General features: G+C 37.4%; 1 protein-coding gene and 1 pseudogene across 1 annotated transcript in view; one reads left to right on the top strand and one right to left on the bottom strand.

Annotated features, from left to right (window-relative positions):
* The window catches only part of KLHL2 (kelch like family member 2), a 178,529-nt gene that overhangs the window by 126,315 nt on the left and 26,594 nt on the right, over window positions 1–25,620 (bottom strand). Inside the window, exon 3 of the mRNA XM_069097792.1 lies at window positions 5,313–5,419. Coding sequence (XP_068953893.1) covers window positions 5,313–5,419 — 107 coding nt within the window. The remainder of the gene's footprint in view (window positions 1–5,312; window positions 5,420–25,620) is intronic.
* Window positions 16,232–18,211, top strand: LOC138168872 (nucleosome assembly protein 1-like 1 pseudogene; annotated as a pseudogene).

The following is a 25,620-nucleotide window of genomic DNA, read 5'->3' as shown; positions in this document are numbered from 1 at the left end:
ACAGTCTTAGGGTTTTGCCTGCAGACACTAAGAGCCAATGGTCACAGAGCCAGTAGGTATCAGAGACAGTATGTGAGAATTGTTCCCTATGCACCATGACAAGCTGCTTTTACCCTATGCTCCCAACACTATTCTAATTGGTATTTATAAAACACTTAAGATGTCCCCAAGTGTGTTTGTGTGTAATTGATGTATGACTGGTAATAACAAATCACCTCAGTATAATGACTTCTGGTTCACTAAGCACTTCATGTGCATCATTTCATTTGATCATCACCACAGCCCTGTGAGGCAGACGTTACAAATAATATACCCACAGTCAGTTGAAGATCCTGAAGCTCGGGGACATAAAGTAACCAGTTGTAGGTCACACAGTTGGGGAACAGAAAATCTGGGATGAAAATCTGAGTCTTCTGTCTCTAAATTCGGGGTCCTCTCCACTATTTAACATTGCCTCTTTGTAAAAAAAAATCTCTTGTACAGTCTTGTATTGTGTGATTTTGTAGAGTAATTTTTCAATCATGGCTCTAAATTTTGAGATGATCTACTGCTGTCATTTTCTGATTTCACCTATTCAATATTCCTCAATCATCATTTGGTGTATCATTCTCCTCTTCAAAAACTTCTAGCTGCTGCTCCAATAAATTCAAATTCCTAATCATGTGCTCCTAAGCATTGTCCTCACTAGTCATTTTAGCTCTATCATGGGAATCATAAGATTTAGCTCTGGAAGAGACTTCAGAGAACACCTATGAGGAGAAAAAGGAAAAGAGAAAGGGGATGGGGGGGAAGGAAGGAGAGGGAAAAGGAAAGGAGGAAGAAGAGGAGTGGGAGAGAGGAAGGGAAAGAAGGGAGGAGAGGGAAAGGGAGGAGAGGAAAGAAGAAGGGTAAAAGGGGGGGAGGGGGAGAAGAGGAAAAATATACACCAGAACTGACCAACATGTTGAAAAAACCTAATATGCAACTTTCCACACCTAAGAGCTGCAAAAGGATCAGGGAAAAGGCATGATATTCTCTCACTTTTTGGGGGGACCAAGCTTGGTCTTTATAGCTTTACATCACTCAGTTCCAACTATTCTGTAAAGTTCCTTTTAACTCAAAAAGTCAACAATTCCATAATTCTATTGTCAGTTGTATTTCAAAATACAAAAAGAATAAAAAATACATAAAGCTATAAAGAATAAAGATTTTAGTGTGCTTAAGTAAGTTTCCTGATAAGCAAATAATAAATTTATAGGCACATAAATGATTAATTTTAAAATTTGTTTTAAAGCTGTTGTTCTTCAAGGCCTTTCATCATCCTCCTATACCTTATTGCAGTAGTAATCATTATTACTACTAAAACATAAACTACCACAATGCATTCTCTATTTTCATAGCTTGGCAGGCATGAATCTTAGACATCATAACAATGCTCCAGGAGGCTTTTGAAATCCAACTTTCTATTATTTCAAATGGTGACTGTTTTTTGCCCTCTCCACACCCCCACCCCCAACCCCAAACTACTGCTTCCCATTTATTGTCTAGGACTAGGCCCAACCTTATTTTTCTTCCTCCCCAACCCCTAATAAAGTAAAAAATGCAGTGGGGCATAGTATCCAATTAGGGGGGGTAAAGTGAACATCTGAAATTATTATTTCTTATCTTATTCTTATCAAACTTTTTTGATAAGATATTTTTTGAGTTTTTTAAAACTCTTTAGAGATCTTGTTCCATTACTCATCTTGGGACTTCTTGAAAAGTTTGTTTTTAGAGTTAGAGAGAGGATTATAGATTTAGAACCAGAAAGGTCTTTAAAAGGTCATCTAGTGTAACCTATAAGTATATATATATGCCTTTATTTTACATATGAGGAAACTGAAACACAGAGCTTTTCAGTCCACAAGGTAGTGACACTCCAATACTCTAGAACTGCTGGTGTAATAGTTCAGCTCCTTTGGCACATTTGGAATTATGCCCAAAAGACACTAAACTTAGACCCAATGAAACCACTACTGGGCCTCTACACCAAAGAGATCAAAGAAAGAGGACTATAAAAACACAGAGCTGAAATGAAGGGCTGGGGCAGAGTCTACTATGTTTTAGCTGAAGTCAAGAGGGCAGGTATCAATCATGATAGCAGACAAAACAAAAGAAAAAACAGACCTAACTGAAAGAGAAAATGAGGAAAAATTACATTGTATTAAAAGGTATAGACAAAGAAGAAATATCAAAACTTTTTACAGCAAGTATCTATGATAAAGGCTTCATTTCTCAAATATACAAGGAACTGAGTCAAATGTATAAAAATAAGAGCCATTCCCCAACTGATAAATAGTTAAAGGACATGAACAGGAAGTTTTCAGAAGAAGAAATCAAAACTATCTATGGAAATATGGAAATCACTATTGATTAGAGAAAGGCAAATTAAAACAATTCTGAGGAACTTCTTTATACCTATCAGAAATGACAAATGCTGGAGGGGAAGAGGGAAAACAGGAACATTAATGAACTCTTGGTGAAGTGGTAAATTGGCTCAGTCATTCTGGAGAACACTTTGGAACTAGGCCCAAAGGCTATAAAACTGTGCATATCCTTTAATCCAACAACACCACTCTAGGTCTGTACCCTAAAGGGATCAAAGAAAAGGGAAATAACCTATATGTACAAAAATATTTATAGCAGCTCTTTTTAGCAAAGAATTGTAAACTGAGGGGGATGCCCATCAAATGGGGAATGGCTAAACAAGTTGTGGTATATGTAATTGTGTGCTATTGTGCTAATAAGAAATAATGAGGGGGATGGTTTCAGAAAAAACAAAACAAAACATGGAAAGAACTATATGAACTTATGCAAAATGAAGTTAGAAGAACCAGGAGATCATCATGCACAGTAATAGCAATGTTATAATGATCAACTATGAAAAACTTGGTTACTCTGATCAATACAATGAGACAAAACAATTCTTTTTTTTTTTTGCTTTTTGGAGGGCAATTTGGAGTTCAGTGACTTGCCCAAGGTCACACAGCTAGTTTTTGTGTTAAATATCTGAGGCTGGATTTGAACTCAGGTTCTCCTGACTCCAGGACCAGTGCTCTATTCACTGCACCACCTAGCCGCCCTGAGACAAAACAATTCTAAAGGACTCATGATGAAAAGATGCTATCCACCTCCAAAGAGAGAACCAATAAATTCTGAATACAAACTAAAGTATATTTTTTTCACTTTGGGTTTTTTTTGCTTTTTTTTTAATATGGAAATATGTTTTGCATGATTTCACATATATAATTGATATGTTCTTTGCCTTGTTATGGCTGGGAGAAGGTGGGAGGGAGGGAAAGAATCTGGAATTCAAAATTTAAAAACAAAAGAATATTAAAAAAAATTTTAAGACTAGCAGATAAAGAAATTTTAGTGGTACATATTTTGACAAAACTACCCCTCTGATTATACTACTATTACTATTACTATTACCACTACCACTACTACTTCTACTACACCATGACCCCACTCCACCCTAGCCTAAATCTCCCTAAACCATAAAGAGCAACCTAGAAAACCTGAAACAGAGGTTTATGGGAGTATGCAGATTAAGGAGTACACATAAAACACAATAAAGATAATGGCAAAAGGCTATTTCACACAGGGCATCATCAAAAAAATAAAGAGAAAACAGACGGGATGTCTATTGTTGAAGATACAAATGCCAAGTTTAAAGTCTTTTTTAATACTTCACAATTATCAAGCACTTAACATACTGCTCAAAATAAGAATGTTTATGGTGTAGTCAGAGGTGTACCATCTCTCAAGAGCTGTTAAATGTTGTATGAGCATTTATGTACACCTTGGGAATCAACCAATGCTACAAATCAGGGCTTTATTTACTGTTTTGTCTAAGCTTAAGAAAAAGTGCTGAAGAAAATTCTAATAATCTAAATTCGATTTATTGATTGTCTTGGCTTAAAAAAGTGATGGAAAAAATATTACAGATGAAACTTAAAAGCGTGTGTCATATGTAGTTTTTTTCTCCCTAGAGAACTGGTTGTTAAACATTTACCAGTGAATCCTTGAGTGCAGCTAAATATACTTTGTGGCAAGGTGTGGTATAGTAAACAGAAGGCAAGGCTCAAAGTCAGGAAGACCTAGGATGAAGTCTTGTCTCTGACACATACTGAGCAAAGTGACCAAGAGCAAGTTTCTGAATCGTTCAATGCCCTAGGCAACTCTCTAAAAACCTAAATTACTAAGCAGGGACTCATCAGTATGGGTAAAGGGTGATTCCTGGGAGTTCCCCAAGCTAATGAAATTACAGGTCGAGTTATGAATGAATAGATAAATAATATACTTTATGAAATATTAACAAATGTTATGCTAAAAGTGAACTGGTAAATCAAAACTGACAGTTTAATATCTATTTAATATCCATCTATTTATTAATTTAAATTATTATTATTATTTATTTTTATTTTAGAATTAATTTTATTATTATTTATTTAAGATCTACCTATCTATTTAATATCTAATCTACCTATAACTTATAGATAGGCTTGAGCCAAGGGGTAAAAATCCCCACTTTACCCTTCTTCTTTTAAAAAATGGAACAACAGGGGGCAGCTAGGTGGCACAGTGAATAGAGAGCATTGGTCCTGGAGTCAAGAGGACCTGAGTTTAAATCTGGCCTCGGGTACTTAACACTTGCTAGCCATGTGACCTTGGGTAAGTCACTTAACCCCAACTTAAGCCCTCCCCCCTCCAAAAAAAAAAGCAAGAAACAATAATCAGTTCTACTATGATTCTTGAATTAAGAGTTTTTAGTCCAAATTTGCCTCTTTGACTCTTCTACCTAGGCTAGTTTTGCTCTCTAGGGCCAGAGAAAAGAGTCTTTGCCTTCATCCACATGACAAACTTTGAAGTGCCTAAAGACAGCTACTATGATCTCCCTGAGCCTTTTCTTCATCAAGCTAAATGCTCCCAACTTTTTCATCCAACTCTTGTATTTGGAGCCCTTGAATATATTGGCTACCCTCATCTAGATATTGTACAACTTCTCAATATCTTTCTCTTATAATAGTTGGCTAGGTTAAAACTCTGCCTAATGGAATAAACCATCCAACTTTCTTATTTTTCTAAATGAATGAACACTAACCATTTCTGCCCTAGTTTCATGCACTTGAGTGAACCAAGTTGTGGAGTTATTAAACAAAGTTAAAAAGACTAAACAGGTAGATCAGAGTGGCTTCAGAAAGAAGAAAACACAGGAAGTAGTTTCTTAGATTAGATAACACAAACTGCTCTGTGTGTGTTGGAAGAAGAGTAACTGAAACATTTCCTACCTGTAAACATGGCATGGAAATAGGGGCTGCAAGCTGCCAGGACCACTCGATGCGCTGAAATTTCCATGTCATCGGCCACAATAGTGACATCACAGAGCAAATTCTGGCTGTTTATAAAACAAGAGAGAAATGAATCATTCAACTGGGGAAAAGCATTCACAATGACCACTGTGAAAATAACGTAGTGATGTGCCACTCTCAACTGGATGTTAAACTCCTCTAGCTTTATTTAACCCAAGATATCATGAATTTGAACCAGGAATCTGAATAAAAAATGAAAGAGGACACTGAAGATTTTTAAAGAGTTAACCCCAAACCCTTGCCATAAAGTCAAGGCCCTTGTTCCTTACAACAGCACTCACAATCTAAATGAGTGTTGGGTAAAGACTGATGGACTTGAGGTCAGATAAAACCTAGGTTTGAATTCCAGCTGTGTGAACCCAGGCAACTCACAAACTCTCTGATCCTCAGATCTGTGTGTGTTAGAAGAAGAGTAACTGAAACCTATAAACATGGCATGCAATATAATGCACACATGTAGTAAACATGCAAATATAGATGGTATACATGATGTGTATATTTATACATACATGCACATAGAGATAATATAGAATACAACATATACCTATATAGCCATACATATATACACATGTGTGTATATTGCTTATCTGTAAAATGAGCAATATGTGTATATTGCTTATCTGTAAAAAATTCTGTAAAATTTAAAATATTAAAATGTAAAATCTGTAAAAAAACCTTACAAATAAGGTTTGTAATTTTCCATCCTCATCACTCAACTGAATTTGCTCTCTTCAAAGTTACCAATGACCTCTTATTTGCCAAATCTCATGGTCTTTTCTCAGTCCACATCCTTTTCAACCTATCTGCTGCATCTGACATAGTTACCATCTTCTTCCACTTACTCTTTCCCTTCTAGGTATTTGTGACATTACTCCCACCAATTCTCCTACCTTTGTGATCACTATTCAGTCCCCTTTAGCATTTCATCACCTAAATCATGACCCTAATATAGATCTTCTTCTCCATGGTTCTGTTCTAAGTCTTCTTCTCTCTCCCTCTATATTTTTTCTCAGTAGTCTCATCAGCTCCCATGGGTTTAATCTCTATGCAGGTAAGAGAGATACTTATACCCAGGCCATCTTTTCCCTGAGCTTCAATTCTGAACTACCAATCGCCTATTAGAACATTTCAAACCGGATGCTCTGAAGACATCTCAAACTCAACACATTTAAAATAGAACTCATTATCCTCTCTCTCACCCAACTCCAAAGCACACCCTCTCCCAAACTTCCCTATTTTTGCCTTTCTTCTAGTCTTCCACATTTGTAACTTCAGCAACATCCCCAACTTCTCACTTTCAATCACACCAAATACCCAATCAGTTGCTAAATCCTACTATTTCTCCTTCCATACCATCTCTAGCACCCACCTCTTTTTGACTCATACAGCTCTCATCTTAGTTCAGACCCTTATCACCTCTCACCCATATTACTGTAACAGCTTCTTAATTGGTCTCCTACCTAAAGTCTCCTACTACTCTAGTCCATCCTACACATGGCTACAAAATACATTTTTTAAAGCACAGATCTGACCATATCACTCTCCTACGCAAGTCTAGATTGCTTTTAGAATCAAATATAAACCCCAATGTCTAGTTTTTAAAGCTTTTCATGACCTGAAGATTATTGCATCTCCCATACTCTGTGAGCCAACCCAACTGGCTTTCCCTGTTCTTCACCATGATGCCCCATTTCCCATCTCTACATTTTTGCACTCATGATCCCACATGCCTGGAATGCACTCATTTCCTCCTAATCTCTGCCTCTCTTTGTTTAGAGACATAACTCATGTATCATCTCTTCTCTCACCTGCCTCATAGTTTATTTCTTTTAAGAAGCAGCAAAATGGGGCGGCTAGGTGGCACAGTGAACAGAGCACCGCCCTGGCGTCAGGAGAACCTGAGTTCAAAGCAGCCTCAGACACTTAATACTTACTAGCCATGTGACCTTGGGCAAGTCACTTAACCCCAACTGCCCTGCCCTCCCCCTCCGAAAAGAAAAAAAAAAGAAGCGGCAAAACCACCATCTTCTTCACCAAGTCTTTCCCAATCCTTGCAATGACTAGTGTCCCATCTACCTTGTATTCAAGCACTCTGCATTTAGGCATTTTAGTTATTCATTTTTATATTTATGCTGTATAAACTTATGTGTATGTGTGTATACACTACACGTGCTATTTGTGTGCATATATGTGTGTGCATGTGATGCGCATGTGTCACATATGTGTATATATGTATAGCTATGTATATGTTATATTCTATATTATCTCTATGTGCATGTATGTATAAATATATACATCATATATACCACCTATATTTGCATGTATATTACACGTGGGCATTGTATGTATATGTCACATGTGCTATTGATACATGTATGTGAGCAAATGTGTAAATAGATTATATTGTGTATACATATACACACACACACGTGATACACACACTTGCTGTTTCCTCCATTAAAATGCAAGTAAGGATTATTTTATTCTTTCTTCTTGTATCCCCAGTATCTAACAGAGAGGCCTGGAACATAACAAATGATTAATAAATGCTTGCTGATGAAGAAAACTTGCTATCTGGTTCCTCAGTCTTTAACAGATTAGAAAGTGTAACTAATAGGAGAGGTGGTAGAAGTGGCAGAGAGATTAATTTCAGAGAGGAACCATGACAATAAAAGTAACTGCTGACTGTCTTGATATCTAAGTGATAAGACAAAGAAATTCAAAAGTACACAAAGAACTCTGCTACTAACGAAGAGAACAAAAATGGATTTTCATATTGTTATTACCAAGTAAATGTGAAAGAATTTGAATTATGTTCAATATCTATTTAAGAAGGTAGAAAATACTGTTATATTTTGTTAAGGTTTTAATCTAAAATGGTAGTAAGTTGGTTTTTTTTTAAAGTTTGGGCAGTTGCAATATTTAAATCTTCACTTAAAATGTACTTGTCTGAGGATTTTAGTTAGACAAGGTGATAGTGTATAGCAAAAAGAAAAACTCTGTACTTTTAAAACAAATCATAAATATGTAACCACAATAATACCAATGATAAATGTTATGGTAATAAGATTAAATTGAGCTAAATAAAAATAATATAAGGGTAAGAACACTTTTTCTCTAAGAGGAAAGGGAAAGCTTAATTCAAAATAAAATAACAAGCCTCTGAATCTATATATTTAAAAGGGAAAATATTTCACCATTCAAAAATAATTAGTATATTTGTGGAACTTCAAGATTTGCAAAGTACTTTATAAATATCTAACTTGACCCTTACAACAACCTTGGGAAGTAGGTGCTACTACTAACTACTTTTACAGTTAAAGAAACTGAGGCAAACAGAGGTCATTTGTCCAGGGAGAAGAACCTTGGAGGCTAGTTGAAGAACTTGTCCTGGAAGAACCTCAGAGGTGAGCTAGACCAAACCCCTCATTTTACAGAGAAGGAAACTGAGGCCCAAAGAGGATAAATTACTAGTTCAAGGGCACAGGGGTAATAATCCTCAGCAGTGAGATTTGAACAAGAGACTAAAGACTCTCCAGAGTGAAAGCTCTTACCAAAGCAAAATGTAATTAGGGCAGGAGATATTAATTATATAGAAGACCTGGAATAAATGGAAAAGCATTTATTAAGTATTTACCAGGTGCCAAGAAATATACTAAATGCTGGGGATAAAAAGAGAAAAGATCATAGGGAACAGACAAAAAATGCAACAGATGAGGCTGGTAACTCACTGGGTGACATCACAAGCATTCCACAATAAGAAGCTTGCTTGGTCATCTAATCCTATCCTCTTAAGTTACAGAAGAGGAAACTGAGGCTCAGAGAGAAATAACTGAGGTTGGATTCAATGATCTCTGTGGTCCTCCATTATTTTAAAAGAAATTAGAAAATGTAGACTACAAGAAAGCTTTCTAACAAACCTTCAATGAGATGGTCATTAAATTATGAGAAAATGGTATTAGCAATGACAACATGGATGCTTAGAAGGGGGAAGCCAGAGTAGCTAGGGTACAGAAAAATTTTATTTTTTACAATAATAATAACAGGCATTTATAATGCTTTAAGGTTTGCAAATAACCTTACAAATACTATCACTTGATGTTCAGAACAACCCTAGGAGTAGGTATTATGATTATTCCTATTTTGCAGATGGGGAAACCAAGGCTAATAAAAGTTAAGTGACTTGCCCAAGGGTTACCCAACTAGTAAGAGTCTGAGGCCAAATTTGAATTCAGGCTTGAGGCTGAATTTGTCTCTAATACTCCACCACCTAGTGACCTCAAATAAGAACAAAAGAAAAAGAAAAAAAAAAAAGAAATAGGAAAGGCCACTCTGCTTGGTTTTTTTCTCTATGGGGAAACAGCTGCTTCATTTTTTTTTCTCTGTATCCACACAAGTTAACTCCAGTGCCTGAAACATAGTAGGCACTTAGCAGGTGACTATGGAATAAATCAATGGGGCTCTCTTCAACAGTACATATATTAAAATAGAGTGAATAAGGGAATACATTTTCCATGTTCATTAGATAGTAAATGACAACACAAGCCTAATGTATAATTTAGATATAGATGGCAAGTATTACTGTCCCCTTTAGACACATGGGGAAACTAAGGCCCTAAAAACAAATAAATAAATAAGATAGATTGCTGAATGAATAAACAAATAAATATTATAGCTAAATGAATAAGTGAATAACTAAATGAATGGACAGACAGCTAAATGAATGAGTGAATAAACGAATGGCTAAATAGCTAAATGAATGAACAAACAAATGGATAGCTAAATGAATGAAAAAATGAATTAATAGGTAACTAAATGGATAGCTAAATGAACAAATAAATTAATTGATAGCTAAATAAATGAATAAATGAATGAATGGATAGCTAAATGAATAGATGAATTAACAGGTAACAAATAGGTAACTAAATGAATAGCTAAATGAACAAATAAATTAATTGATAGCTAAATAAATGAATGAATGGATAGCTAAATTAATGAATAAATGAATTAACAGGTAACTAAATGAATAGCTAAAAGAACAAATAAATAAATTAATTGATAGCTAAATAAATGAATATGAATGAATGGATAGCTAAATGAATGAATGAATAAGAAGAAAGAAAGAAAAGTGAAATCAGGGATCGGACTAATGACAAAAAGGTATGAAATGGCAGGATCAGGATGCAGAGTTTGTGACTCCATGTCCTATAGTCTTTCTCCTCTGCCACACTGGCTGTCACTGTAACCACTGTGGTCTCAAAAAGCAGCCCTGCAGATAGTTAAGCTAGAAGACCATGCTTCACAATGCTTTTTGGAGAAGTTTCTCTTTATCCTGGAGTTTTGTCCAGCTGCTCTGTCCCTCAAGGAAGTTTTATCAGAGAGTAGTAAATATGCAAACAAAAGAACATGACAACATCCTACTATGAAAATATCCATTTGATCAAATAACAGAGAAAATCACAGCCACTGCAATTTCCAGGTTTTTTGTTTGTTTTTCTTTTAATACCAGACTGAGGATTTTATTATTATAGGGAACTCCCAGTGGGGAAACTCCCTCTACCAATGCAGGCTGGACCTCTTGAAGTCTATGAACATTCCCAAGGTGAATGAGAAGTTAAGAGACTGGTCAAAGGTCACATAGCTAGAACATGTCAATGGGACCTGTGGGACCCAGGGTTCTCCAACTCCAAGGTCAGTTCACTAAGCTGCCTCTTTTGTAATATCCCTTAGGTTCCTTAAATCAGTAAAATTAAATCTTGAAGGAAGAGGACAAGTATAATTCAACCTTATCACTTCAACTTACTCCAAAACAGGGAAGCCAAACAAGCTTTGAAAAAAAGCTACATACAAACCTATACTGGATTGCATGCTGCCATGGGGGGCGGGGGAAGGGGGAAAAAATTTGGAACTCAAAAACTTGTGGAACTGAATGTTGTAAACTAATAGGAAAAAAATTTTTTAAAAAAGGAAAAAGAGCTACATTCTACTAGGTCAAGGATGGCAAGACACCTTAGCAATCATCTCCTCTAAATCCTGAAATTTCCCAGTGAAATAACTTGCTGCAGGTCAAGGCAGGGTTGAGTTCAAGCCCAGGCCCCATGATTCCAAAGCCAGTGTCCTCTCTACTAACTCATGGTTGCCTTTTGCTCTCTCCCACTTGAAATTATTTTAATAACTTTGATCAATGAAATTTCTTATATGTATACATTCCATACCCTCCCATCAGAATAAAAACTGCTTGAAGGAAAGGATCTGGTTTCATTATTTGTCTGTATCTCTAGAGCCTAGCATAGTACCTTGCATATCATGGGTACACAGAAAATTTCCTTCCTTTCTTCCATATATAAATCATGTACCCACACCAAGTCAAAGTCTACTCTAATTCATTGAATGAGATATTTCTAAAGTGGTTTGCACAGTGCCTAGAACACAGTAGGTACTTAATAAATATTTCTTCTTTTCTCTCCCCTCTTCTCCTAACCCTCACTCTGCTTCTAACTAAAAGGGTGAGTCTCTGACTCATTAAGCTTGCCCAGAATATATGAACATAATATACTATTGCATTATAAAGAAGCATCAAAATTAGGGTTCTTTTAATAACATCTTTTTAAAAAAAGATTCAGTCCTAAATTCTCTTCCACCCTCCAACCCCATCTCTACCCATTGGAAAGGCAAGAAATTCAATATCCTTAATAACATTTTAACAGATTGACTACTAATTTCTGAATTATGGCAGTATAGAAGCTTGCATCTTAATGGCTGCATATGGTTTGACTCTATGGCAAAGGATAAGCTCCTATATACCACCTGTCAGTCAAAATTATCTCCTCATTATAAAGGAATGAATCCTGAATGGCGTCATTCCCACAAGTTCTCACAGATCTCTAAAGTTTTTTTTTTTTCCTAGTCAAATTTAGCATCTAGGAAAATATTTCAAAAGATGAGTATTACCTTGAAACACTGTCTTCAAATTTTCCCTATTAAGTCTAGATGTTGAAAGTAAGATATGAGAGGTTAAAAACAAGAAATATGAACAAGTGGAAAAGGCTGTGACTTTTGAGGACTGGACTGGAATTTAAAATGAACCTGATAGTCAGATGTAGTAACTTTTAATCAAAAGGTCTGGAAACATGAAGCTCAATAATACAATTAGAGGCAGTTAGACCTGAGTTCAAGTACAGCCTCAAACACTTACTGGTTATGTGACCCTGGGCAAGTCACTGAACCCATTTGACTCAGTTTCCTCAACTGTAAAATGAAATAATAATAGCACCTACTTCCCAGGATTGTTATGAGACTCAAAGGAGAAAACAATCATAAAGTGCTTAGCTTAGTACCTGGCATAAAATAAGTGTTAAATAAATGATAGCTATCACATTATTATTATTAATACTGCCAGGGTAGTATACTTAGGGAGTGAGACACTATGCTAAAATGGACAAAACAACTGTTTTAGAGACAGAAGACCTGGTTCTGAATACCAGCTTTGCCTCTTACTACTTGGGTGACCTTGGACAAGTTATTAAACTTCACTAAGCTTCAGTTTCCTTATTTGTTAAAAAAAAAAAGGGAGGCGGTGAGTTTAGACTAAAAGTTCCCTTCCTGCCCTAAATCTATGAATCTCTGAAATAAATAAACCTACATAGATACAAGGACAAAGGATGGGTTCTATGGCAGAAACAGATAAAGAGATGATGATAGATAACAAGCTGACCACAAATGTTAGTCACCAGCTAAAGAAGCTAACCTGACTTCCAGTTTTAAAAAGAAAAAACAAAGACCCAACAGAGATAAGGGCCTTAAATTTAAGGTCACGAAGAAAGTTAGTGGCAAAGAAACTACATTCCACTAGATCAAGGATAGCAAAAAACCTTAGAAAGTATCTCCTCTAAAACCTGAAATTTCCTAGCAAGATGACTTGCTCCATCCAGGTCAAGGCAGGACTGGACTTCAAGCCCAATCTCCAGGATGTCCAGCCCTCCAGTTGAGAAGTACTTTTTCTCTTATGTGACACTGCTGTTGTAATAAGTAACTGCTGTTAGAATATCTGGCCATGAGCCAAACCTTGAACATAGTCAGAATTTTTGTATGATGACATAAAAAATCAATATCAATATTAGCAGAGTAAGTATGGGAACACAGAGCCATGGAGGCAATAGGATCAGATGAAATTGCTTCATGACATTCCCAACCTACAGAGGTGGTATGTAACTCTGGTATTTACAGAGAAGGGAGGATGGCAAATCTAAGATTGGTTGTTACCCTACCATCTTTGGGATTCATCCTGACTGGCAGTTACAGAGGAGCTGACCAAGGTAAGTCTTTGGCAAGCAGGGAAGGATTTAGACATAACTGTGGAAGATGATGTTTTTTCTTATGCATCTGCATATTCCCTACAGTGTGTCCCTCCTGGGACAGTGAAGAAGGGGGGAGAAGTATCATCATAGTATGGCTACCCTTCCCTCCACTCTAGGAATATTTTGTTCTGCAACTATGCTTAGTGCTTATACTAAGGTTGATTATATTCTCACTAAATGGATAAGTTTGTGATGGCCTAACATTGAGATTCAGCCCAATATATAGATGTGTAGCACAAAGGGTACTGGATGGAGAATCATTGATATATCTTTCTTACTAAATAATAGTTTGGGCTTTCAAATAATGCTATCAGAAAATAGTAGTTGACCTTTTTGTTTGAAAGGACCAAAATTACATCACTACATTGGAGTCAAAGTACAGTGTGTCTGACTGGCTGATCAGACCAATATGAACTCACAAGGCTCTGCCACAGTTCAAGCACAAATGGTCCATATGTGACATTATTTCAAGAAGGTGACCTGGTAGTTTCAGTCAATGCCAACAGAAAGGAAGCCATGACTGGACCAACAAAGCTAAAAAGGCTTCAGTAATGACTCAGGAAAAGACTCATATGCCTGTTACTGGAGGAACTATCTCCCCAAATGCAGAAAGACTCATTGACAGAAAACCCAATAATGGATTTTTTTGGGGCTACAGTAACTCATGAAAGCTGTTTACAATGCACAGAAGGCCTCTAATGTGGTTCAGCAGAAGAAGCACCTGCCCATGCTCATGAAGTCATGGATTTTTTGGAGAAAAGTAAGGAAAACAATAAGGCTGAACAGAATATGGGAAAATTAAGTGACTTTCTATACCGAACACAAGCTTTTTAAGAGTAGGGATTATTTGAGTCTTTGTCTTTGTATGTCTAGGACATACTGTCTAGGTCATAATGCCTAGGACACTGCTCAGCACATAGTGGGTGCTTAGTACACTGAAGAAAAATGAAGTAGAGGGGCGGCCAGGTAGCACAGTGAGTAAGAGCACCGGCTCCAGTGTTAGGATGACCTGGAGATCAAATCCTGGGCTCAGACACTTAGCACCCACCCAGAAACACCTGGCCGTGTAGCCTTGAGCAAGTTACTTAACCCCAATTGCTTGAAAAAAAAAATGAAGTAGAATTTTTTGGAATATAAGAGAAGAGTGATACATATTTTTTCAATGAAAAAAAAGATTATCATCCTGTGGTCCCTTGGGGGAAAATATTTAAAATCTAAGCTAATACTAGCCCAAAATGTTATCATTTTATGTTTTATATGAACTGATGTAGAGTGAAGAAAGAAGAGCCAAGAGAATATATAATGATAACAGTATAAATAAAAAACATTAAAATGAAGGAAAATGCTGAGTAATGATAATGGGCAGAGGGAGGGAGGAAAAAAAGAGTGAGCATTCTCTCTTCTTTTAGTAGTGATAAGTGCAGGGTAATGGGAATGGAATTTTGCATACACTATCAGACTCTGTATCAATTGGTTTTACTCAACTTTTTTTCTTTCTTATGAAGGAAGACTCATTTTGCAGAGTATAGGGAGGTAAGAGTATATCTAGAAATGACTAAGTGAAGATAAAAGGCACCAGTAAAACATTTTTTAAATAAATAAAAACAAATATGCCCCCCCCTTTCTGTTGCCCTAATCTGGCTGCAGCTTAAAAAATCCTGAAGTTAATAATAATTGCTAACAATTAGACAAAACTTTAATGTTTGTAAAGTGCTATACATATTATTCTTATCTGATGCCCATGACAAACCTGTAAATCTTGCAATTATCCCCATTTTACAGAAAAGGAAACTGAGGCTCTAAGAGATTAAGTGACTTGCCCTAATTACACAATTATTAAGTGTTGAAAGTAGAATTTGAACTTGCGTCTACCTGACCCCAAGTCCAGTGGTCTAGTCATTACACTAATCTATCTGCCATATGAAGGAACAGGTCCAGTATAATCTAATTTTTGAGAATCTTGTTAGATCTGTAGTCTGCTAGAGATTCTATGAAGATCACAAGTATGTTAAGGTTTCACCTCTGCTAGAATATTCCCTATGGCATATTCTAGCCTTGAATATTCTAATTTGTATGCGGCTGACCTATCTGTTCTCCAGCATAGCAAAATTCACATTAGACAACAAAAGTGACTTGTGAGTAGTTTTTTTAGGTTGGCTGGAAAAGAGGCTGAAAGTAATGACTAAGTATTGCAGTTCTTTGTGAATAATTTGTCCAAACTATCCCTGCTTCCAGTTATCTAGAAAGCTGGGCCTTGGCTATGGCTGAAGCACCTGGTCATCACTGAGTTTTTATCCTCATCACTGGGACCAGTATTATGAAAATATATCCCACCAACATTTTTTAAACTGATAACATGAAGGAAGTTTTAAAGGTGAGGCAATTAGCGAAACACAATTCTGCATCCCTTTCCTGTTTCAATGTAGGATCAAAAGCTAGGGTACACCTTTTTTAGCACCATCTGCTTAGGGCGCTGCCTCCTTCATCTCCTCCTGCCACTGCCCTGAGTCACAGCCTGCGCAGCTTGGGCCGCTTGGTCCCTGCAGGAGCCGCGGATCTCAAATATTCAGAAGTCTTACAACATAGTGGACATTGACAACAAAGAAGCTGAACTTGACCAACAAGATATGAAAGATGTTGAAGAAGTGGAGGAAGAAGAAACTGGTGAAGATGAAAACAGCAAAGCTCGTCAGTTGACTGTTCAGATGACGCAGAATCCTCAGATTCTTGCAGCTCTTCAAGAAAGATTGAATGGTTTAGTGGGAACATCAACTGGATACACTGAAAGCTTGCCAAAAGTAGTTAAGCGACGTGTGAATGCCCTCAAAAATCTTCAGTTGAAATGTGCACAAAGAGAAGCCAAGTTCTATGATGAGGTTCATGCTCTTGAAAGTATGCTGTTCTTTACCAGCCACTTTTTGATAAGAGAAGTGAAATCATCAATGCAATTTATGAACCCACATAGGAAGAATGTGAATGGAAACCAGATGATGATGAAGAGATTTCAGAAATGAAAGAGAAGGCTAAGCTTGAAGAGGAGAAAAAAGATAAAGAAAAAGAAGACCCTAAAGGAATTCCTGAATTTTGGCTGACTCTTTTTAAAAATATTGACTTGCTCAAGTGATATGGTTCAGGAACATGATGAACCTATTCTGAAGCACTTGAAAGATATTAAAGTGAATTTCTCAGATGCTGGCCAACCTATGAGTTTTACATTAGAATTTCACTTCGAACCCAATGAATATTTCACAAATGAGGTATTGACAAAGACATATCATATGCGGTCAGAGCCAGATGATTCTGATCCCTTATTAGGAGTTGCACAAGTAGATTGGAAAAAAGGGGAAAATGTCACTTGGAAAACTATTAAGAAGAAACAGATACACAAGGGATGTGGGACAGTTTGAACTGTGACAAAAACAGTTTCCAATGATTCTTTCTTCAATTTCTTTTCTCCTCCGAAGTTCCTGAGAGTGGAGACCTGGATGATGACGTGGAAGCTATCCTTGCAGCAGACTTCGAAATTGATCACTTTTTTCACGTGAGTGTATACTCCCAAGATCAGTATTATACTTCACAGGAGAAGCTATTGAAGATGATGATGATGATTATGATGAAGAAGGTGAAGAGGCTGATGATGAGGAAGGGGAAGAAGAAGCTGATGAGGAAAATGATCCAGAATATGATCCGAAGAAAGATCCAAACCCAGCTGAGTGCAAGCAGCAGTGAGCAGTGTGTGCTGTGGCCTTGAGGATTACTGCACTGTCCCAGCTTAAACACAACTAGTAGTTACTTACAGCCTTATGTTTTGTATTTTCTTGGTAGAATCAAGTAAACAATTTTTGTTAAAAAAGGAAAAAAAGAAAAAATGAACATTTAAGAACCAGTTCAAACTATATAGATTCATTCTACCTAGAATTTTAATAGTATAATTTCTGCTGGATATGTAGAATGCTGTGAATTCCCTAACGCATGTCCATTGCTACATAGTTTGGTTCTTGTGAAGTCTTTTGTCATGTAGCTATTAGACTGCAGCTTTGAAAATTATCCAAACTGTTATTTGAGACCAATATTGGTTTAGAAAAAAGAAATCGTTTAGAAAAAAGAAATCCTTCTGAAGAACCAACCAAAGTATTTTTTCAGCCCAGTAGTTTAATGGGTTTAAGTCTGCTTGCACTAGCTGTGCCTTCATTACTTTGTTAGAGTGATGCAGTGACTTGTATTAACTAGGAGACAAAGTATTTTGAAATTTGGTTTGAGAAGAGACTAGTACACTAGTACTAGTTAAGAATTTCCAGTAAGACCACATCTAATGTTCGTTAACTGTCTGCCTGTTTATGGATTTTTGTATTTTAATGTGACATAGTGATCTACAATGAAACTTTTAGTCATCCTATTAAGGTTATTGTTTACCACTGGGGTGTGAATAAAACCTAGTATTTTCAGAAAAAAAAAAAAAAAGCTAGGGTACATAGGAAACACAGGCTTCTCCTGCTTATGCAGCCACAGTAAACCCCACCAGTAAACGATAGATACAATATAGAGGGCCAAAACAGGACACCACCAGGACTCCACCAGTGACCTACAAAACACCATGACATCAACCTCCCAGTTAATTACCCAATAATAATTGCCAAAGCAAATCTAATAGTTTGGGTACTGACGGAACTGAGGAGACTGGAACAGCAAGTGGTGGTGGGAAATGGGTGGACCACAATGACTCCATCTTGTGACTCAATTATGGAACTAGCTCAGTGTAATGTAATGCCAAGCAAAGGCAACTTCCCAAGGTTCAGAATACCAGCATTAGGTGCTCTCCATTTTATTCAGTAACAAATTAAGAACAGAGAAGATCAAAATATTACATCATTAAAAATACAGCATTTACTAAGTGTGATTAAATAATCTCCAAGAACTACCCCACCCCAGGACCTTACATTCATTCAATCAATTACAAAGTCCCTGTTCTAAATACTACTCCACCCCTAGGCTGTACCTTCATTTAGTCCATCACAAAACCCCTCTTCTCAAATGGAGATTAGTTTCCAATCTAAGTAAAGTACATTCATTTGTTCAACCACAGAACACAAAAAGGTCAAAAGTTCCCCACCCCTGGATCACAACTGAATCTACCCCAGAGTTACATCAAGTTTAAGCAGAGCACTTAATACCCAAATAGAGGTCTTTTCTTCATCTTGACACTAGGCAAGTTCTCAGCAATCTTTGTTCCTGGGGAGACAAAGCTTAGCAAGGCCACAAAATACATTGCCAGTCTCTTCATTAATTCATTCTCTGTCTGCAGAACAGTCCTAGAACCCCTGAAAACATTAGCAAAACCCTCTCCCAGGATTTCTATAAACATACAACAAGAAAATCCTTCTTCAGGGCTTCTGAACCAACAGAAAGGTTCCCAGACCCCTGCAACAACAGCACTGTCCTTCACCAGTAGACAGTATTCACTCTCTGTCTGCAGGACAGTCTCAGTAGCTCTGAACCAACAGAAAGGTTCCCAGACCCCTGCAACAACAGCACTGTCCTTCACCAGTGGACAGTATTCACTCTCTGTCTGCAGGACAGTCTCAGGAGCTCTTAACCAACAGCCAGGTTCCAGGACTTCTTCAACAGGACTGTCCTTCGCCAGTGGACAAATCTGGCAAAACAACATCAAAACAGACAGACAAAGTACCAGCAAAACAGCCATGTCTCCTCAGTCCTTGGCAGCTCCAGGGGCAGGTCTCAAAAGTCCAGGGCAATTCAAAGTGGCCCTCAGCAATCCTCTCAGTCTCTCTCTGCCTCCACAAGGGTGCTGCTTCCAAAAAGTTCTTCTGCCTCTCTCTTGTGTCTCTCCAAATCTACATCACCAGCTCCTCCCAGTTCAGGACTCTCTTTTCATGTCAACAAGTCCATCCCACAGGTGGGATTAACAAACTCTGGGTTTTAACACAATCAATTTGAAAACCAAGCCAATACAGGGGGATACATTCCATTACTATCACACTCAGTTTCCTTTACATTCAATTATGGATCTAGTCCAATTTTTGTTTTGTGAGAAAACTATGTTCAGTTGTGAGAATTGTGGGAGGACTCTGGTGCATTGTCTGAACTTATTGTTGCATGGCTAGGAAGCTGGATCACCTCTACCTGCTGCTTAGAGATCCTTAACTAAGGACCCGAATGTGCTGAGTTTTCTCACAATTATACATCTCAAGCAGCCCATATGTCTTATCTGAAAACTTGCTCTGCACTGATCACTCCGTTATTGTTTCCATGTTCCTCTGACTGTATACAGACACTTGGGAGGAGTGGGACATCTGTTTTCCTACATTCAGGGAGTTGTACCTGTTCACTCTGCCCATCCCATTTCAGAAAGTCCCTAATCTTGCCTCCAATTAGAAATCAGATTACCCAATGTTGTATATAGTTCAGTTAATTGTTTCCTTTCAACTAATAATAATTGGCCTTATTTGATTAATTGTTTTTAATGTACAAAAATCTATCTCCTCCTGTATTCAGGGTCCAGGCCTAAGCTGAGGAAGGCAGCTGGTCCCAATTTGTTGGGCAGTTGGTGTGCACTGCTTGATAAATTGGTACACTCAGAAGCTCAAACCTTTGTTTCTTTAGTCACTTCATCTTTCACCCCACAGTACCATTAAGTTCCACAGAGTTTACACTTAATTTTCTATGCAGGGCAAGCTCATTGAGTTTGGGGGTCTTGCCTCATCCTCTGTTTTAATATACAGGTGATACAGTAGACAGAGAGAGAGACCTGGAGTCAGAATGACTTGACAGATCATATTGTGCCCTAGATACCAGCCATATGACCGTAGGCTTAACCCTCTCAGCCTCAATTTTCTAATCTGTAAAATAGAGGTAGAATAACAGCACCTATCTCATAAGGCTATGAAGATCAAGAGATACCATCTGTAAAGAGCTTTGTTCTGCAAACCGTGGTACTATATCAATGCTAGCTGTTATTATTATCATTAATATTAATTTATCCCCCATGGTGCCTTACACACTTGAACTCCAGCCAAGAATATAATCACTCCCTGAACAAAGCTTGGCAAGTTGCATGTTAAGTTACATTTCCTTTCACACACTCGCTGTTCCATTCCTTCCTGAAGTACCAATTAACAAGTTTTTATTAAGCACCTACTATTTTGAATTTACATAAGCTCCTTGACAACAGGGATTGTTTCATTGATGTCTTTGTAATTCCAGCACCTAGGACTGTGTAATAATATTAGACACTTAGTAAATGCTTTTTGATTGGCAGTCTGCTGATTGTCCAGTACTATACTAGGCCCTGGAGATAGAAATAAAAAAGTGAAATACTCCCTGACTTGAAGAAGCTTACATTCTACTAAATAATAATTTTTACTCTATCACTCACCTGTTCAATAACCATCAATGGCTCCCCACTGCTTATAGAAATAAGTCTAAACTCTAATCTTGACATTTAAGGCCTTCATTCACCTGGTTATATGTTAACAATTTAATCATACTTTTTCTCCACTTCCCATTTTCTTCTTGCTATATGACTAAGCCTGTTTTCTCATTCTCTCCAGACTAAGATCTCCCATTTAATACTTTCACATCAGTATAATTCCCTTCTCTTTCCCCTCTATATTTCCAATCCCATAATGTGGTGTGGACAGGCTGAATGTGGAGTCAGATTCCCTGAACTCAAATCCCCACTCTGTCACCTACAATTTTTATCACCTTGGACAAGTCCCTTCACCTCTGTAAAATGAAGAGATTGACCTCCAAGGTCCAAACCTATGCCCTACCGGTATAATTCCTTTTAGGACCCAGCTAAAGTCCCACTTCCTCTGACTATTGCAGCCCAAATACCTTTCCATAGGGATGAAAAGAAGTTTAAGGGAATAAGCATTTAAGAACCTACTATGTGGCAGGCACTGTGCACTCTACAATTATTATTTTATTTGATCCTCAACAATAACCCTAAGAGGTAGGCACTTTTACTCTCCCCATTTTACAGATGAGGCAAACAGAGGTGAAGTGACTTGCTAGTAACACAGTCAGTAAGTGTTTGAGGTTGAATTTGAACTTGGGTCTTCCTGACTCCAGGTCTAGCTCTCTATACCCTCAGCTGCCTCCTTATGCTTCAATCCTATAACAATGTGCTAGGCACTATGCTAAATGCTTTACACATTATCTTACTTGATGGATTATCTCATTTTACAAGCAATAGCCTCATATTATACTGTGGAGGAATCTTTCTGACTCCAGGCCTGGCATTCTATCCACTGTACCACCTAGCTGTAATGAGTATGTGTGTATATCTATGTGTGTGTATGCATACCTTTTATGTATGTACATGTGTGTTTTTATGTTTATATATACATTCTATACTTTATGCATGTATATACATTATATGCGTGTGCATGTATGCATCTTATAAACATGTTTGTGTACATATACATTTTATGCATGTAGATATAAATATATATGCAAATTGCAGTACATATATATGGAGGAGAAGAGGAGAGGAGAGAAGGGGAGGGGAGAGGAGATAGGCAAAAGAGCCACAAGTACAAAAATATTTCTAGCAGCTACATTTGCAGTAGGAAAGGAGTTGACACTAAGCAGATGTCAGTCAATTGGAACTGCCAAACAAATCATGGAATAGAAGAGAATGAAGTCCTACTCTGGCAAAGGAATTACAAAAACGATGGCATCAGAAAAACCTGGGGGAGCCTTGGATGAAATGAGGCAGAGAGACATGAGTAGAACCAGGAGAAACCATTTAAATAGCAACCAGAACACTGTGAAGACAAGCTCTGAAGGACTTAAGAGCTCCAATCAATCAGTTCAATGACTTCCAGTGCATGGCTCCAATGATGGCCTTAAAATGCAGAATGAGACAAGAATTTTGGGACACAGCTAGAGGGAATTTGTCTTGCTTGACTCTGTATATTTATTCCTGGGTGTTGTTTTTCTATGGTGTTATGTGGGAAGCAAAAATAAATGCTTTTTTAATTGAAAAGACAAAATATAAATAAAAAATAAAGTAAATGAGGGAGCTGGTTTGTAGAGCATGTCTCTTCCTGCAATGCCTCCCCCTCTCTCTATTACCAACTTGGAGACCGGAATCTAGAGAAACTTCTTTAAGCGGTGAAGGGGAAGTTGTCCCTTCCCAGAAGTCAGGAAATCACTTTTAGCTACCACCACCCTGACTAGCGGAAGTTGTTGCAAGAGCAGGAAATAAGCAGCTATGCAACAAATAGCAGATTTCAGAGATTTCCACTTTAGTTTTGAGAAGCATTCAAAATAGATGACATGGGGCAAGGTGGGAAATTTCTTGGAAGTACAGGAAGAGACCAAAGAGACACTAAGATTTTAATGAATTCTGGTGAGCGTGGCACAGTGGACTGATGTTTAGAACTAGAGTCAAGAAAGACGAGTTCAAATTCAGCTTCAGATACTTGCTAGCTATGTTAACCTCTGTCTGCCTCATTTTTTTCATCTGTAAAATGGGAAAATAATAGCATCTACCTCCCAGGGCTGTTGTAAGGATAATGGGATAAATGACTTAACACAGTATCTGGTACTATATAAATGCTAGCTGTTATTGTTGTGGTTGTTGTAATGTTAGCTATTGTTATTATTAGCTATGTGAACCCAGGTAAGTCATTTCAACCTTCTTTACCTCAGTTTCTTCATCTGTAAAATGAGAGGGATGGACTCCATCTCTAAGACCCCTTCCAGTTCTAAATCTATGATCCCCATGAAAAGACATTAGTTCTAACAGTGTAAAGTCAATTTATTTTCTACAACAATAATCTCATGCTAAGACTGAAAATACTATCACTTTTCTACCCTATCAGAGAGGCCATGGTCTGACATCTTAGTAACAGCCTGGAAGATGTAATTCACACAGTTTCTCTTTGGGGAGTCAGCACCCTCCATTTGTATTGAGAAGCTCAAGAAGTGACAATGAGCGTGACTGACCTGAATTCGGGACATAGGGTACTGTTCAGTATCTTTACCCTCAGTGCCTGAAATGAGGCAGAAATGGTGCTCTTGGTGTGGAGAGAACTAAGACAAGGCTTCAAACGGAGGAAACCTCACGAGAAACCTTGAAGATTTAATGAGTCACACCTCATGGAACAGAAACCTGCTCCGGTTATGGAAGAGCTGAACACATAATGCCCTCAGAGTCATGGCTTCCTAGTCATCAACTCCTACAAAAAGTGAGCACAAGGTAGGAACACTGCAGGTCCAGTCTCCTCATTTTACAAATATGGAAACTAAAGAAAAGGAACGGACTTGATTAAGGCCATACATCAAATCAACAGCAAAACTGAAATTAGAACTGGGGCTATTGGCTTCCTGTCCAGTGTCCTTTCCATTGTGCTCCAGAAATACTGGGGAAAAAAAAAGTTTATACTTCTATTCAGCACAATCTTTCTAGGATGAAAAGGAAAAAGAGAAATGGAAAGAAGAAAAGCAATTAACAGTACCAGGTAGAACAGGAATTTTAAAAACAGTGTATTGCGATAGAATAGTTAGAAAACTAATCTTAAAGCCAAGAAGACCTGTGTTCAAATCCTCCTTCTACCATATACTTACTGTATATGTTATGTGTGTGTATATATATGTGCATGTGTATATGTGTACATATATGTGTGTATATGTATATATAACAGTTAAAGGAGTTGCCTACTATAGTCACACAACCAGTACATGTCAGAAGATGTGAACCCAGGTTTTCTTGGCTTCAAAGCCCTCTAAGACTATTAGCTATAGAAAAGGTCTGCAATGGTAGAATGGTCTTATGAGGGAGTTCCCTATACCGATGAAAGGGCAGCTAGGTGGTGCAGTGGATAGTGTTGGGCCTGGAGTCAGGAAGACTCATTTTCTCAGTTCAAATCTGACCTCAGAGGCTTACTAGGTGTGTGACCCTGGACAAGTCACTTAACCCTATCTACCTCCATTTCCTCATGGGTAAAAAAATGAGCTCAAGAAATAATAAACCACTTCAGTATCTCTGCCAAGAAAATCCCAAATGGGGTGACAAAAAAGTAAGACATGACTGAAAATGACTAAACAATAACACCAATGAAATCACCTATCCTTAGGTGGTTGTTGTTGTTGTTTTAACCAAAAAAAACCCTCCTTTTCAGTACCTTTCATGGTTACTCTTTTATAGTCCAAATACCTTGCCTGTTACAACAGGATTAAAAAGGAAAAGAACCCAACCAGACCTAGGGACTAGAACTTACTATACATGGAATCACACCTTTTAAAGATATAAGCAGGAGGTATTTGTAAAGTGCTCTACAAATCTCAAAGGTCCATATAATTGTTAGTTGTCACTATTATTATGACAATAATTATTTCAATATAATTGGTTTCTTTTGTCATCGTGTGTACTTTATTTTACACATTTAAAAACAGACTGAGAAGGAGTCCACTGGCTTCACCAAACTGCCAAAGAGTTTTGAAAAAAAGATTAAGAAATCCTGTTTCAGACAGACATCACGGGGTATATAAAGCTGAGGAGGAAAAAAAAATATTGCTTTTCAAAAAGCTACAACAATTTGATCATCCAGTGTGATTTTTCTTTGAAGCTGGAGCACACTGTACTTTTAATCCCCAAAGCTTAGTATGTTTTAATCACCCTGCTAAAATAATCCTTTTCTCTACTGTCAATCAATATTTTTGAAACGCCTTACCAACCAAAAAGCTTTGAGAAAAAACTCTCTAGGGTTATTCCCAGACCAAAATGTTATTTTTATATGTTCTTAGCAATGAGTTTCAGTTGACATTATAAAGAAAGTCCTTAGACTAGGAGGTTGTAAGGGTTATGGGATTTAAAGATCTCCCATGCCCCATGGACGTGC

This window comes from Petaurus breviceps, unplaced genomic scaffold, assembly GCF_028583685.1.
Source record: "Petaurus breviceps papuanus isolate PSGF00001 unplaced genomic scaffold, PetGlider_PUasm1.0 126, whole genome shotgun sequence".
Classification (NCBI taxonomy): domain Eukaryota; kingdom Metazoa; phylum Chordata; class Mammalia; order Diprotodontia; family Petauridae; genus Petaurus; species Petaurus breviceps.
Note: the sequence above shows the minus strand (reverse complement) of the source record. Positions and strands in the feature narration are given on the sequence as shown.